At 38.9% G+C, this 14,073-nt stretch overlaps 1 protein-coding gene across 2 annotated transcripts in view; it reads right to left on the bottom strand.

The window, feature by feature from the left end:
• Positions 1-615: 615 nt before the first annotated feature.
• Positions 616-14,073, bottom strand: part of SYT1 (synaptotagmin 1) — a 517,982-nt gene continuing 504,524 nt past the window's right edge. For both annotated transcript variants that reach the window (XM_033117597.1, XM_033117598.1), the window contains exons 10-11: positions 7,838-7,971; positions 616-3,732 (exon numbers count right to left, since the gene is read on the bottom strand). In XM_033117597.1, the coding sequence (XP_032973488.1) occupies positions 3,526-3,732; positions 7,838-7,971 (341 nt within the window). In that variant the 3' untranslated portion in view covers positions 616-3,525. The remainder of the gene's footprint in view (positions 3,733-7,837; positions 7,972-14,073) is intronic.

The following is a 14,073-nucleotide window of genomic DNA, read 5'->3' as shown; positions in this document are numbered from 1 at the left end:
GGGCTGGTGAAAATTCTCAGGGATTCAAGGTGCACATGGTAGTGTATGGTGACAGCACATTTACACGTGTCTGAGACTGAGCCCCTTATGCATCGTTTGTTGTATCTCCAGCATCCAGTGAAAACATGGTACACTCTAGGCATGTGATACATGTTGAAGTTAGTGGAGGAAAGATGTTTGTTTTCCCTCATCATTGCAATGGGTGAGGAGTTCCATGGGTCATGCTCTCCTCCAAAAATGGGGTTTAGAAAATCTTATTTTCATCCTTATTCTGGAGAGGCTTTGTGACTTAGGTTCTAGAATTCAAACCCTTGAGGACACATTTTGGGCAAAGCAGGAAACCTGACCGTGTGCCAGATGAATTGATCATAAACGGGAACAGAGAAACATATGTAGAAAATGATTCTGCCCGGGAGCACTGGGCAGTAATGGCCAGATGCACTCTCGGCATTGCGTTCCCCTCAGCCATTGTGTTTCCACAGATGTGACTCAGAGGCTGGCATTCAGGGCGAGCGTTTGTTCAGTGGCCCCTTCTTCCAGCAGGCCCCACAAGTCAACAGGCCACCCACTTAACCACCAGAGTCAGGTAAGAAAAAGAGTTCAAAGGCAGCAACATCAACAGGAAATAAAACATTTTTATTGAATATCTGTGTAATATGTTTAAGTCATTTTGAACAACAATCAGAAAACTACTGGCGAATTCACTACACAAAGTGAAACAAAATTTAAACCACCTCATCAAAAATGAAGGTAAAATACAGCTAAAGGAGTTGGCTCGTGGGTCACGAGCCATATGGCAGAAGAAAACACCCCAACATTTCTACAAGATACAGAGAAAACCCACACATAGAAACACTCAAGCAGGCAGTAAATATACACAAAGGCAACTAGGATCTTTCTAGAGCATCAGAGTCTAATACTTTACACAGCTTTGTCAGAAAGGTACATGTGGCTTATCTGAGGATGAATCTTGGTCTCAAAGCAGGTTCGGTCACTGACTTGTGAAAGGTGGCGTAATACCAACTAATTCTATGGTGACAATATCCCATGTCTGGCAGTGTTGGAAGAGAATGCATTAGTAGTACTTTAATGCAAGAAATAATGTGTATTCGGCAGCTCGAACCTGGTTGTTTTAAAGTGTTGTTTCAGTGTGAACAACTTAAAGCTGAATACAGTGAAAAGTAAATGTCAGTTTCTGGCATTTAAGGAATTTTAAAAGTCAGTCAACTCCCTCTCTTTAGTGGGGTTTGGTCCTTTAAATTAGGAAGATTCTCCTTTGACAACTCTTTCCAAACTGATATTTAATCTCACAGCATGACTCGTGCATTTTCCATTTATGTTTTCTTACAAAAGCATGGACCATCCAGCAAAGAGGGAGATCTTCTTGTTTTGTGCTTGGTGTCTGTCCCAGTTGTAGAGTTTGCTGCTGACTGGGCTGAAAGGTCAAAGGGCTTGCCTCTTCTTTGAGAAGGAAAGAATAATGACAGGAATTCTAGTTTTCTTAAGAAACAACCGAGTTCGAAGCCTCCCATCAGCCCTTGTTTGAATTCCATTTGAGTTTTTGTTTGTTTGTTTGTTTGCTTTTAAATGCGGCACGATGCCCTAAAGTCTGAACAGGAGGCTACTGCTTACTTTTGCTCCATTTTGTGTTGGTATGTGTGAAGATCGAACTCCACTTCAGGGCATCACTGCTCTCTGTGGCCTAGAGCTTGCAATGGGCCACAGAAGTCAGCGGGAGAAAAGCCTGGATGCAGTGTGAGATAATAGGCTGCCCTTCCACAGAGTGGTCGTCTACCATAGTGTGGAAAAATATGGAATATTGCACAGTGCTTGACAAAATGCTGTGTGTTCCTCCCCAGTCTACGAATCTTCCTTGTCCTATGCATAGCTTTTCAGTTCTGAATTGGTCCTTTGTAATGAGAACTGTTTGTGCTACACACACCTTGGGCAGTGCAGTAGAAGGGAATGGCAGTATTGTTTACAATATCACTACGGAATAAATTGAGTGCTATCCACTGAGGAAACTACGTGTCTAAGCACACACGGCAGTCACAGTGTTACACAGAGCAGTCCTTGAAGACGCTTATGGAATGACTAGTAGCTTCATAATAGTGCCATTTACTACATAATAACATTGAAAACATTTAAAAACTCTTCCTAAATCAAGCATCTAGAATACATAAGAGGTTGCTTCAGTTTTCTAGAACTTGTTCTTGGTTTTGTTTCACCTTTTTTTAAAGGACAAATTAAAACTTACGTAAGTAAAAAGAGCATATAAAAAGATCACTAGCTGTCTGTTTTGGCTTAATCGAAGTGCATTTCAGAACTATGGCTAATTGTTTATTTTTTTTTCATCTTCTGATGGGATTACAATACTGTCTGTTTACCACAAAGTAATTTTGTGTAATAAGCACAGATTGCTGTGTTAAAAATATTCTGCATTCCTTCTAATCTGGTTTTGTATAATAAAATATTGTGTTACAAAGTCTAGTGTGCAAACCTTTTCGAATTGTTAGAGGTGTGAAATCTGGAATAGAATTCACAGGATGCCCGTTTTGTATAAAGGTGATAACGGAGAGCTACTTTTTTTTTGTTTTTTTCAAATAGTCAGGCAATATTTCAGAAATGCTGACTTCTCCCGTCTTCTTCTCCCCCCACCCCCATCCCTAAACAAATGCACACACCATGCACGCACACACATGCACACTCACGCGCGCGCGCACACACGAACACCATCCTGTTGTTATTCTATATGCGGTAATATGAAATCGTTAACTCCTGTTCAGGTGCTTCTTCAAATGTAAGAGTGAAGCCCTGATTTTAGCTTTGTAAATATGTACAGACAGGTGCTATTCTGTTTTGTGGCTATGCTTCCTGGAGATCAGATCGTACTATGCTGCTCAGATCCTACTAATTTGCCTGTGAAGAAATTCTACAAAATTGGATTCACCCACCAAGGATGTGGTGTAAGTGTATCTTGGTACTCAAGTGATTCGATAGAAAGCTCAAGTTTAAGTTGTCCTTTAAGATGTCAGTTTCACTGTACTAGTGCCTTACAAGTTGATATTTTTGCTGGAATGCAGACGATGCTATATTTACCATATAATATATTATCAGCTCTCCTATATCTCAGTCAATGTACATAGTTTAAAATAGAACATCTTATTAAAAACATCTAGATATACACAGATTAGGAAACGCTTACAACATACAAATACACAAACTAGAAATAAATCTTTAGCATACTGGTATGTACAACAGTGTGATACAATAAATAATTTCAGTCATGCTCTATCTACACATCATATTGCTTAAAAGAAGAGTAGATTTGGAGGGCAGTGGTATGATGAAGGACTCAGGGGCTCTCTACGTTTAAATTTGTGCAAATCAAAACAGGATTTGACGTACCACTGAATTGTGTTAGGAACGCATGGCTGGAACAACGAAAGGACCCATCATACTGAGGTATTTACAGATACTGGCTAAAGAGCACTATGTGAGCAAATGCAGAAAGGCTTCTTTCCTTTACTTCTTGACTGCCAGCATGGCATCAACTTCCTCCTCGACCTGTAGGGTGTGCCACTGGGCGATGGGTCGCCGGGGGTTGGCCAGCATATCTGACCAATGTCGCAGCTCCGCCCCGGTGCTATTGTAGCCCACAAAGACCTTGCCGATGGCATCGTTCTTGCCGATCTTGTCATAGTCCAAAACAGTTACCACCACTTGCACTTTCTGAAAGAGGACACAAAATAAATATTCATCAGTCAGCGCTAGAGAGACCGCCCTATTCTCCAAACACCAGGACAAGGCTGCAAATGACTTGAATACGAAAACCCGAGTCATCCCTATTTTGCCATTATTACGTCACCATCCCCGTTATGCTGTCCTCACCATCTCCTTCGCATCTTCAAACTACTCGGTAAATGCCCATGTTTATTTGTATTTGGCTCTTTTCTCAGTCTTTTACGTGAATTACTTGGTTACCTCTCAGAATAGGTCTTAGTAATATTGCCGTTAGGTAGACAAAATGCTGGAGCTCAGAGCAGTTAAGTAACCTGCCTGGGGCCATGTGAGGAATGAGTCCTTTGGTCCATGCCAACCACACACTCTGTTGACTGTGTCCATTGTATGCTCCTCTAAATCCATTGGTTTCAACTGTCTCATCTGTGAAATTTGTGACATTGGTACTCAGATCATTTCTTTTTTGGGTTACAATTCCCAAGGCAACCATGTACTGCCATCCCATTTTGGGGGAAAAGCACCAGCATTTTACATAAAGCTAATATAGAATTTCAGCTAATCACAGAATTGTTGGGAGTATAAAATATGACCGCAGGGTGAAAGTCTTTAAAAAGTAGTAATGATGTAAAGACACAATTTCTCACTCATATGTTCTCTCAATAAACATTTATCGAGTAACTACTACTCTGTATCTGGCACGGACATCAAATGGAAATAACCTTTTCGGCCATAGATGATTTATTTCAGAGGTTCCATTAGGTTTTAGGGTTTATTTAATAACTCATGTTTTGAACTGAACTGATGAAAGCAAACCCATACCATTATGATATGAAAGAAACACTTTTTAAGAACACATTTTAGTTCTGCTTCCTAAGGAATGAATTTGCTTAGTCAAAATATGCAACGGCTCCAATCTAGAAACTGAGTGCAAGGATCAAGGAAGAGTTGAGAGTAAAGCAGAACGCATAACATTTGGTGGCCAGAGTTAAGAAAAGCAGAACATGTAGTGATGGAAGCCAGCTGGGTTCTGCCCCTTCAGTGGACCTTGTACTCTGAGGGCTGCATTCTTGCCCCAATGTGTGGGAGAAGACACCCAGCGACAGTTTCAGATCAGAGACAACGTTCACTTCTCAAAGTGGAATTTAGAATGTGAAATGCCACACACTGGCAAGAAAGGAGACAAACTTGGGTTTTCCCTCGTGCAGCCTTAGATTGATTCCATTGTCAAGGGAATACCTTCCACAGGATGGTGTTTGGAACTGAGAACAGACTTAGCTTGGTCCTGAGAACTTTTCCCAGGAGAATTCATCAGGATGCAGTCATATTGCAGGAACGTGGGGACGGGGTGGGCGGGGCCCGGGGTGGGGGACACATTCGGGACATTGTGCACAAACATAACAAGGGTTTTTGGAGGTTGGAGTGAGTTTTGATTATTCATCTAGGAATGTATTGATTAATAGCCCTCAGGACAGAATATCCTTATGAAGGCCTTGGATTAATTTTTCCAGCTGCTGATGTAGTTTATACACTTTTTTTTGGGGGGGGGTGGGGGTAGGGGAGTGCAACATTTTCAGGTGCTTTTGGAAATCAGCATATTTTGCTTCTCTTATATTTCATAGGGATAGAGACAGAAAGACAATCTTATAATCTTCGGATAAAGTAAATCTAAACCCCTATTATAGCATGTAAAATGCTCAATTATTTTCTCTAGGGAGATGCAAAGACTAGGAAAGCGGCTTCCTGGGGTGGAGGTGGGGGCGGGAAGAAAAGAACAGAACAAATTGACTCTGGTGGCAGGGGGAGAGGGATGCAGTCGAAGGCTTGCTCGTTATTTCTGTGCCTGATTTACTCTGTTTGGGGCTCAGGCTACTCTGTCCTGACTATTTCTGTTCTCTCCTCCAAAATGCTTCCCCAGAAACCCAATGTATGCCTTGTTCGTAATGTGCTTTACATTTGCTGCAATTTATAGTTGAAAAGGGACGTTTACTATTTCTTTTTTAAAGGTATAGGCATGTAGCTCTAAGGAGAAGGTTTGCAGTAGGAGTTTTCATCTCCATGAGCTGCCTTCTGTTGTTTTGTGGAATTAAAAAACAAAATGCCAGGAGTTATTAGTTTCCATAGGAAGAAAGTCTTAGAACTCAAAAGGGTTCAATGAACAAATATTGTGAAATAAGTTGTTGGAGAAGATGGAATATCTTAGAGGTTTGCCAGTGGCTCAAAAGCAGTGAGCTCACTGGTTCAGGCTAGTGAACAAATGATTGCGGACAGGAAGTCCATGTCCTCTGCAATGTCATTCACTTATGTAACAGATGTTGAAAGTATTAGGTTGGTGCAAAAGTAATTGCAGTTAAAAAGGTTAAAAATAATTGCAAAAATTGGTGCAATTATTTTTGCACCAACCTAATAAATATGTGCAATTTTTTGCCATGTATATGAGAAAAGTTAAAAAAAAGAACAAGCATGAACCAATGTGAAGATGGTGGCATTCTTGATTTTTAAAAAACTACCCTATACAATATAGTACCTACTAGCCACAACTGGAAAGTAGCTGTTCAAATTTAAATAAATTAAAATGAAATCAAGTTCCTTGATCACATTAGTGACTGGGGTGCTCATTACCCACGAGTGGCAGGTGGCTACCGTGATGGACAGCGTGGATGATAAACATTTTCATCCCCACAGAGTTCTGCTGGGTAGCACTGATTTCTAGATTGCTTTAATCTTGTTGTTGGATCCATTTTCTAATAAAATGTTAATTTGCAAAAGAGACAACATCAACATTGTGAATAATAATGATGGGAACCATTTACTGAGTGTTCCTATGTGCTTGGCACTTTTCTGAGTGCTCTTCTCGGCATAATCCTACTTTATGCTGATTGTTATTATCCCTATTTTATATTGAGGAAATTCTAAACCTCAGTTTCCTTAGATATAAAATTGGGATAATAATGGAAACTCTCTCACAAGGTTATTACAAGGATTAAATGAGATGGTGCATGTAAAGTGCTTAATTTGGGTTGAGGCACTAAATAAATATACAATAAATGTAGCTATTACGTTAATCTTCATGGAATAAAGGTGTGATTAATTCATAAAATCCTAAATTCTAAGAATAGATTAAAAGTGAAAATATGGAACTAACAAATATCTGCTGACTTTTGTTATTCTGGACCTTCAGAAAGTTCCAAGTTGCAGTGTAGTTTTGAGGCCTACCCTTCACTTCTCCTTCAAATTACTTGCAAACTGTTATATTATTGAAAAGATGGACCCACATCAATTATTTAACAAAACAAAAGTAGTGTTGCTTTAAGCAATCTAACTGTCTGATATCCATTAAAGATTAGTATGAAATAGCCCATAATTATTGGATATAAACTTTGGATTCCAATAGTCTCACTATGGATATAAGATGAGGAAACCTTCAATGTATTTAAAAATTATTAAAAGATCATATACTATCATTGCGGCTATATGTAGCATCTTATTTTAACCACAAGGTCTTTTAATAGAATGTTTCCTATCATAACAATTTTTATCTAGCAAATTAAGATTCCATCTTTACAAAAATACCCATCCACTCCAATTCAGAAACAAGAAGCTGAATTTAAACAATTAAAAATACGACTTTGGCTAATTTTTCTATTGTGAATTGTGTTTTAATAATAAAAGATTAAAGAGGCATATTTAGCACCAACCAAAATATTTCTCTTATCTGTACTTTTTTTTTTTGCTATAAAGATGTGATATGAAGAATTACATATTATGGCCTGGCAGTAAATAGTGAAAACTCATTTGCTTTTGGCCTTTTACTCTCTGTGTATGTACTTTTTAGGTTAGCAGAGTTGTTCTGTTGATTTTCTTTTTCCTACTTTATTTCAGTTCAACAGCATGCCAGCTGTTTTGGGCTGATGAATCAGCACATCCTGTGCTGTGTATTTTATCTTTTCCTTCTTGCTATAGCTTGAGCATCAAATGTGCATGGGAATAAGAATAGCAATTCTAATGGAAGGCATGTGCCCTGATAATTTACAAGGTCTGTGTGCTTAATTTATGTGGATGAAGTTGAATGGGAAGAGAAAATTAGGTTTGACATTACCTGGATTTGCTCAAAGGGTACTTCAAAGCTGAACGACTCATTGTAGTAGGGGTTAAGTGTGTTCTTTTTGATTGTTGTCTTTTTCTTCTTCAGTCGCTTGCCATTCTGCATCAGATGAATCTTCACATAAGGATCTGAAAAACAGAAACAAAAACTTTAGGAGATCAGAGACACATATTTTAGGTTATAATTTAGCTTATAAAAAGACCAAGTATTCCCAACAGGAAAATAATTGTATGGTATGTATTTAGTAGTTTTAGCATTTCATATTTAATTGAAAGATTTAAAGTAACCTGTGGTCCATACTTTTTGCCATGGTAGCATCAATATTTATAGTTGGATTTAAGAGAAGAGAGCAGTGGTGGGCTTGTAAACCAGCTCTTTAGGCAAAAACAGTCTTGACACGTAGCATTTGCTGGTGTCCATGTTTTTGGCACTCTCAGGATAGCTGATTTCAAGCTACTAACAGTTTAATACCTGGCTTACTAAATTGCTGAACATTTAACAGTTGTCTCTGTGAGCTGGTAAAGAACTGGCTGCAGCATACCGGTGTCCGGGAATAACTCGCGACAGAGAGAGGACAAAGGAGCCATTTCATTCATTCATTCATTCATTCATTTATTCATTTACTCAACCAATGTCAGTTAGGCCTTAGGGATATAGTAGTGAACAAAACAGACTGTCCTTGTTTTCATGATGGAACTTCAGACTTGTGGACACACAGACAATAGGCTTGTAAAGAAAAGAAATGCCTACGAAATTACAAGTTGAGAAGACTGCTCTGGAAGAAAAGAGTAGAATAAAGATATGATAGAGACGACCAGCGTCAGTATGATGAGTCTAAGGTAGGCATGAAATTCTTAGGTCACTCAGGTGAGGCCTCTTTGTGGAGGTGACATTTAAACGGAGATATAAATGTTGAAGGGTGTGTGTGTGTGGAAGAGAGAGAGAGAGAGAGAGAGGATCCAGGAGCTGTGCCTGAGCATCCCTAAGTAGACTGGGTAGAGAGAGCTCCAAGGGTTCACAGAAGAATAAGCCATTACACACACAGGTAATGAGAAAAGGAACAGCAAGATTCCCTTAGCAGTTTTCTCCAAACCTCATTAGGTAACAATAAGGTAATAAGTAAGTCACTGGAGAGGTGAGATTATTCCCATTTACACTTCTCATTGCTAATGGATGAATGACATACTTTCAGGTCACCGAGAACCAACGCCCCAAATCTCTCTACTATTTTCTTAAACATTTTCCTACTTCACATGTAATGCATCTTCATGACAGAAAAAAAAATCAGGAAGCAGTGATAAACAACAACGTCAAAAAAGAGAAACATTGAAATCATCCATAATTTTACTCCCTTAAAATCACCACTGCTAAGCCTTCCAAAATTTCTTTCCTCTCTTTCAGAACACACAGAGCTGGGAGGAACTTTACAGATAACATAGTCTACCCACAAATTTTTAGAAGACAAAACTGCAGACCAGAAAATGTAGTTTTTAATCTCTCTCTTCCTATCCCCAGTAGAAAATAAACCCCGAACGACAGAAACTTCGTCTGCCATATACACTGATTGAATTTACTAAACAGTACCTGAGACTATTCAGTTTTCGTTGAATGAATAAGTAGAACTTCTTTAGGCCCCCATAATGTGAGTCACCTTACTCTCAGTCCTGTCTTCTCATTGTCCCAAAGCATGCATTACTTGGATATGTGTAGTTTGGGTTTTTTGTTTTTAATGCTACATCCAGTCAAGGAGCTCGTGATGAAGACTTTCATCAAAATGAAGACTATCTTTAAAAACCAGACCTAGAGATGAGAAAACAGCTCTGCCAACTAAATATAGCTGGTCAGTTAAAAAAAAAATACTGTAATAATTGCAAAGGAAGGGAAAATATGGCCTGTTTAATTTTATTTTATTTTATGCTTTTTTACTGATCATCTATCTTATCGTTCACAGCCAAGGTTGACTTTTGGTTCAGAGACCTTGTTTGCTTATGAAGTTCCCTTGCTTCTCCATCCCAACCCCTTGTACATTTATACGATGTGAAGTCTCCAGTGACTCTTTTGCACTAATACTCAAATACTCAATACCCTAAATCAATGTTTCTGTCTCCTGTTTGTGTGTTGAAACTTCAGCCTAACTAAGGCACAGGTTTTCTCAGGAAAAGCACAATGACTATTTATTTATTCATTTAACACAGTAAATGACAAGAAAATTCCTTGTGCATCTGCCATTTGAGTAAGCAGATTAAAAACCCAATTTCAGATTTCAATATGAGCTCTGATGTAATGCGATTAATGCCTTGGGGAGAACAAGGTCGTTTCGAAAGGGCAAACCTCCAAGTCCTCACTGAGGAGGCCAGGTTTGAGCTGAGAGCTGAATGACAGGAAGGAGGCAGTTGTTTGACCATGTAGTGGAAGCCTGTATCTGTCAAAAAGAGCAATAGATGTGAAGGCCCTAAAGTGCACGTGCTTCCACGTGTTTGGGGAACAAAAAGAAGGCAAGTGGGGAGAGGTAGGTGGTGAGGTCCGAGAGGTAACTCTGCTGATCTGCGACTTTTACAAGCAAACTCTGCCAGTTCTGCCAACGATTCAGAGGTATTCTATCATTTCATGATACTTAAAAGAGAGGACTGAGCGCTGGAAGAGGAGCAGGTTTGGACCTGTTATGAATAGGTGGTATCAGGCTTTGCCTTTGCAGATTCATTCTGATACTGGTACCAAAGAAACATACTTTGCAGGCAAATTTCCCATCATATTCATGACCAAGCTGGCAGTAACTCAGAGATCTTATTCTTTTTTCACCCAGCTTTATTGAGATATAATTGGCATAACATTGTGTACGTTTAAGGTGTACAATGTGATGATTTGATATGCGTATGTACTGTGAAGTGATTACCACAATAAGGTTAGCTAACATCCATCACCTCATATAATTACAATTGTGTGTGTGTGTGTGTGTGTGTGTGTGTGTGTGTGGTGAGAACATTTAAGCTCTACTCTCTTAGCAGCTTTTAAGTATAAAATATAGCATTGCCAACCGTAGTCACCATGCTATACGAGGTCAGACAATTAAGTTCACGAACTTGTTGCAAGGATGTTGCTAACCATTTTTTGATATCAGAGGGATTTTTCATTATGAATTTGTATCAACTGCACAGTTAACCAAGTTTACTATCTGGAAGTGCTGAAAAGGCTGCATGAAAAAGTTAGACGACCTGAATTTTTCACCAACAATTCATGGCTCTTGCATCACGACAATGCACCAGCTCACACGGCACTGTCTGTGGGGGAGTTTTAGCCAGTAAACAAATAACTGTATTGGAACACCCTCCCTAGTTACCTGATCTGGCCCCTAATGACTTCTTTCTTTACCTGAAGATAAAGGAAATATTGAAAGGAAGACATTTTGTTGACATTCAGGACATCAAGGGTAATACAATGACAGTTCTGATGGCCATTCTAGAAAAAGTTTCAAAATTGCTTTGAAGCATGGACTAGATGCTGGCATCAGTGCATAGCTTCCCAAGGGGAGTACTTTGAAGGTGACTATAGTGATATTCAGCAATGAGGTATCTAGCACTTTTTCTAGGATGCGTTCGCGAATGTAATTGTCCAACCTTGTACATTACATCCCAAGATCTTATCTCATAACTGGAAGTTTGTACCCTTTGACCAACATCTCATTTCCCTCATGTCCCCATTTCTTGGAGACCACCATTCTACTCTCTTTTTATGAGTTTATCTTTTTTTTTAATAGATTCCACATATAAGTGAGATAATGTAGTATTTGTCTTTTGCCCTCTGACTCATTTCACTTGTTGCAAATGGCAGGAACGACTTATTTTTTTGTGGCTGAATAATATGCTAGTGTGTGTGTGTGTGTGTGTGTGTGTGTGTGTGTGTTTGTGTGTGTGTGTGTGTGTGTGTATATATATATATATATATATCACATTTTTTTAATCCATTTATTCATGGATGGACACGTAGGTTGTTTCTCTGTCTTGGCTATTGTGAATAATGCTGCAGTGAACACGGGGCAGGGGGACTGTAGATATCTCGTCAAGACAGTGATTTCATTTCCTTTGAATACATACCCAGAAATGGAATTGCTGGAACATATGGTAGCTCTATTCTTAATTTTTTGAGGAACCTCCATACTGTTTTCCATAGTGGTTGTACCAATTTATATTGCCACCAACAGTGCACAAGTGTTCCCCTTTCTCCATATCCTTGCAAGCACTTGCTATCTCTTATCTTTTTGATGATAGCCATTTTAACAGGTGTGAGGTGATATTCCATTATGGCTTTGATTTGCAGTTCCCTTATGATTAGTGATTTTGAGCATCTTTTCATGTATTTGTATGTCTTCTCTGGAAAAATATCTATTTAGAGCCTCTGCACATTTTTAATTGGATTATTTGGTTTTGAGTCCCCCCCCCTTTTTTTGCTATTGAGATGTATAAGTCCCATATATATTTTGGATATTAACTTCTTATCTGATATACAGTTTGCAAATATTTTCTCCCTTTTCATAGATTGTTAGAGGTCTTATTCTTTATCAGGTTTTGTCCATGATAAGAGCAAGTCTTGACTGTCTAAGCCTGATATGTTATGTACCCATGGTGGGCGTATTTGAGACTCTTCTTGGTCCAGGTGTCTGAACTATTAGATTGCTTCTCCAGTTTCTCCAGTCTTCTTCATTTGCATCCACTCCTTGATTGGCTTGATTTCACAAGTGTCCTCTGGTTCTTTCACTTCACTGAAGTCTTGTCCTGAATTCTGCTTCCTTTGGAGATAACCCTAATCCCTTGAACTCATTAATAACTTCTTCTGGGATCTAGACCTTGCTCTTATCTCCTTAACGATGGCTGAGTCTTCTAAATGGAAATAAACCCACCTGATGCACATTTTATAGTAAGGATCACCTCTCTTGCAAAGTAGGACTCTGTATAATTAAATTTGTTCTGTTTTAGCAAATCCTCAAATCATAAAGCAAATCCTTGTGAATTCAGAGTTTCTTGGTGGCTTAGAAGTCCTGGTCCTTGCATAACAGGACATAATTTTATGGAAATGGTAAAACAGGCTGTAATGAGACTCATTGGTGTTGCTTTTGCTTTTCTTGAGTACAACAGCTGGACCCCATGTGTGGCACCTAAACTTCCATTAGGTTTTTGTAAACATGTAAATACCATGGGTAAATGTACAAGCTATAAAATTAGGCCACTGTCCTCAGGGAATCCATTTCTCTATGGCTTCATTGCTTTGTCCTGTTCCCAAAAGAAGCACTTATGGAACTCTTCATCATTGAGAGATACCAACAACCTTTCTTCAACACCATTTAGATAATCCCTGTTGCCATTGAAACAAATGCAAGACTTGGGACACTTTGCTTCTTTTATTTGTTTAACTTAACCTTTAAAAAGGTATCGGGCCTCTTTGTTTTTCTAACTTTGATAGAAAGGAAGGTCTGTTTTCTGATGTCTATCTAGTCTCTAATAGTATATGACTATAACTTTTCAGTTCTCAAAAACGATAGACTGGAATCAGAAGGAAGGTTCTTCATTTCCAATAATAAACTGCAGGTACATTGAGTACAGATTTATCACCTCATTTTGGATGATTTTCAGGTTTATTGTTTGGTTTTGTTATCGATGTAGTTTGGCTACCCTTCAATAACCATTTGTCAGGCTTTCTTTTTATCTGAAATCAGCTTAACTGGACTCTATCTCCTTTCTGTTGTAATAGCTGTTATGATTTGGAGGTTTTTCAGGACACTGTAATGATTCACCCTCAAACTTTTATATGTTGACAAGACTTTTTAATAAACAAAATTGGGGGTTTTGTTCTTATGTTCACAATTATGGCAGGGTGAATAATAGCTCCCCCAAAGGATGTCCCCATTCTAATCCTCAGAACCCAGTGAATATATTAACTTATATGGCAAAAGGGACTTTGCAAATGTGATTAAGGTTAAAGATCTGGAGATGAGAAGATTATCCTAGATCATCAAAGAGGACCTGATCTAATCACGAGTCTTAAAAATGGAGAACCTTTCCTGGCTGTGGTCAGAAAGAGATGTGGCAATAGAAGGAGGGTCAGAGGTATGTTACGTTGCTGGTTTTGAAGATGGAGGAGGGCGCCCACATGCCACAGAATGCAATGGCCTCTAGAAATTGGAAAAGGCAAGGAAACAAATTCTCACCTGGAGCCTCCAGAAAGCAATGCAACCCTGC

Source organism: Rhinolophus ferrumequinum, chromosome 10 (genome assembly GCF_004115265.2).
Source record: "Rhinolophus ferrumequinum isolate MPI-CBG mRhiFer1 chromosome 10, mRhiFer1_v1.p, whole genome shotgun sequence".
NCBI classification, from domain to species: Eukaryota; Metazoa; Chordata; class Mammalia; order Chiroptera; family Rhinolophidae; genus Rhinolophus; species Rhinolophus ferrumequinum.
Note: the sequence above shows the minus strand (reverse complement) of the source record. Positions and strands in the feature narration are given on the sequence as shown.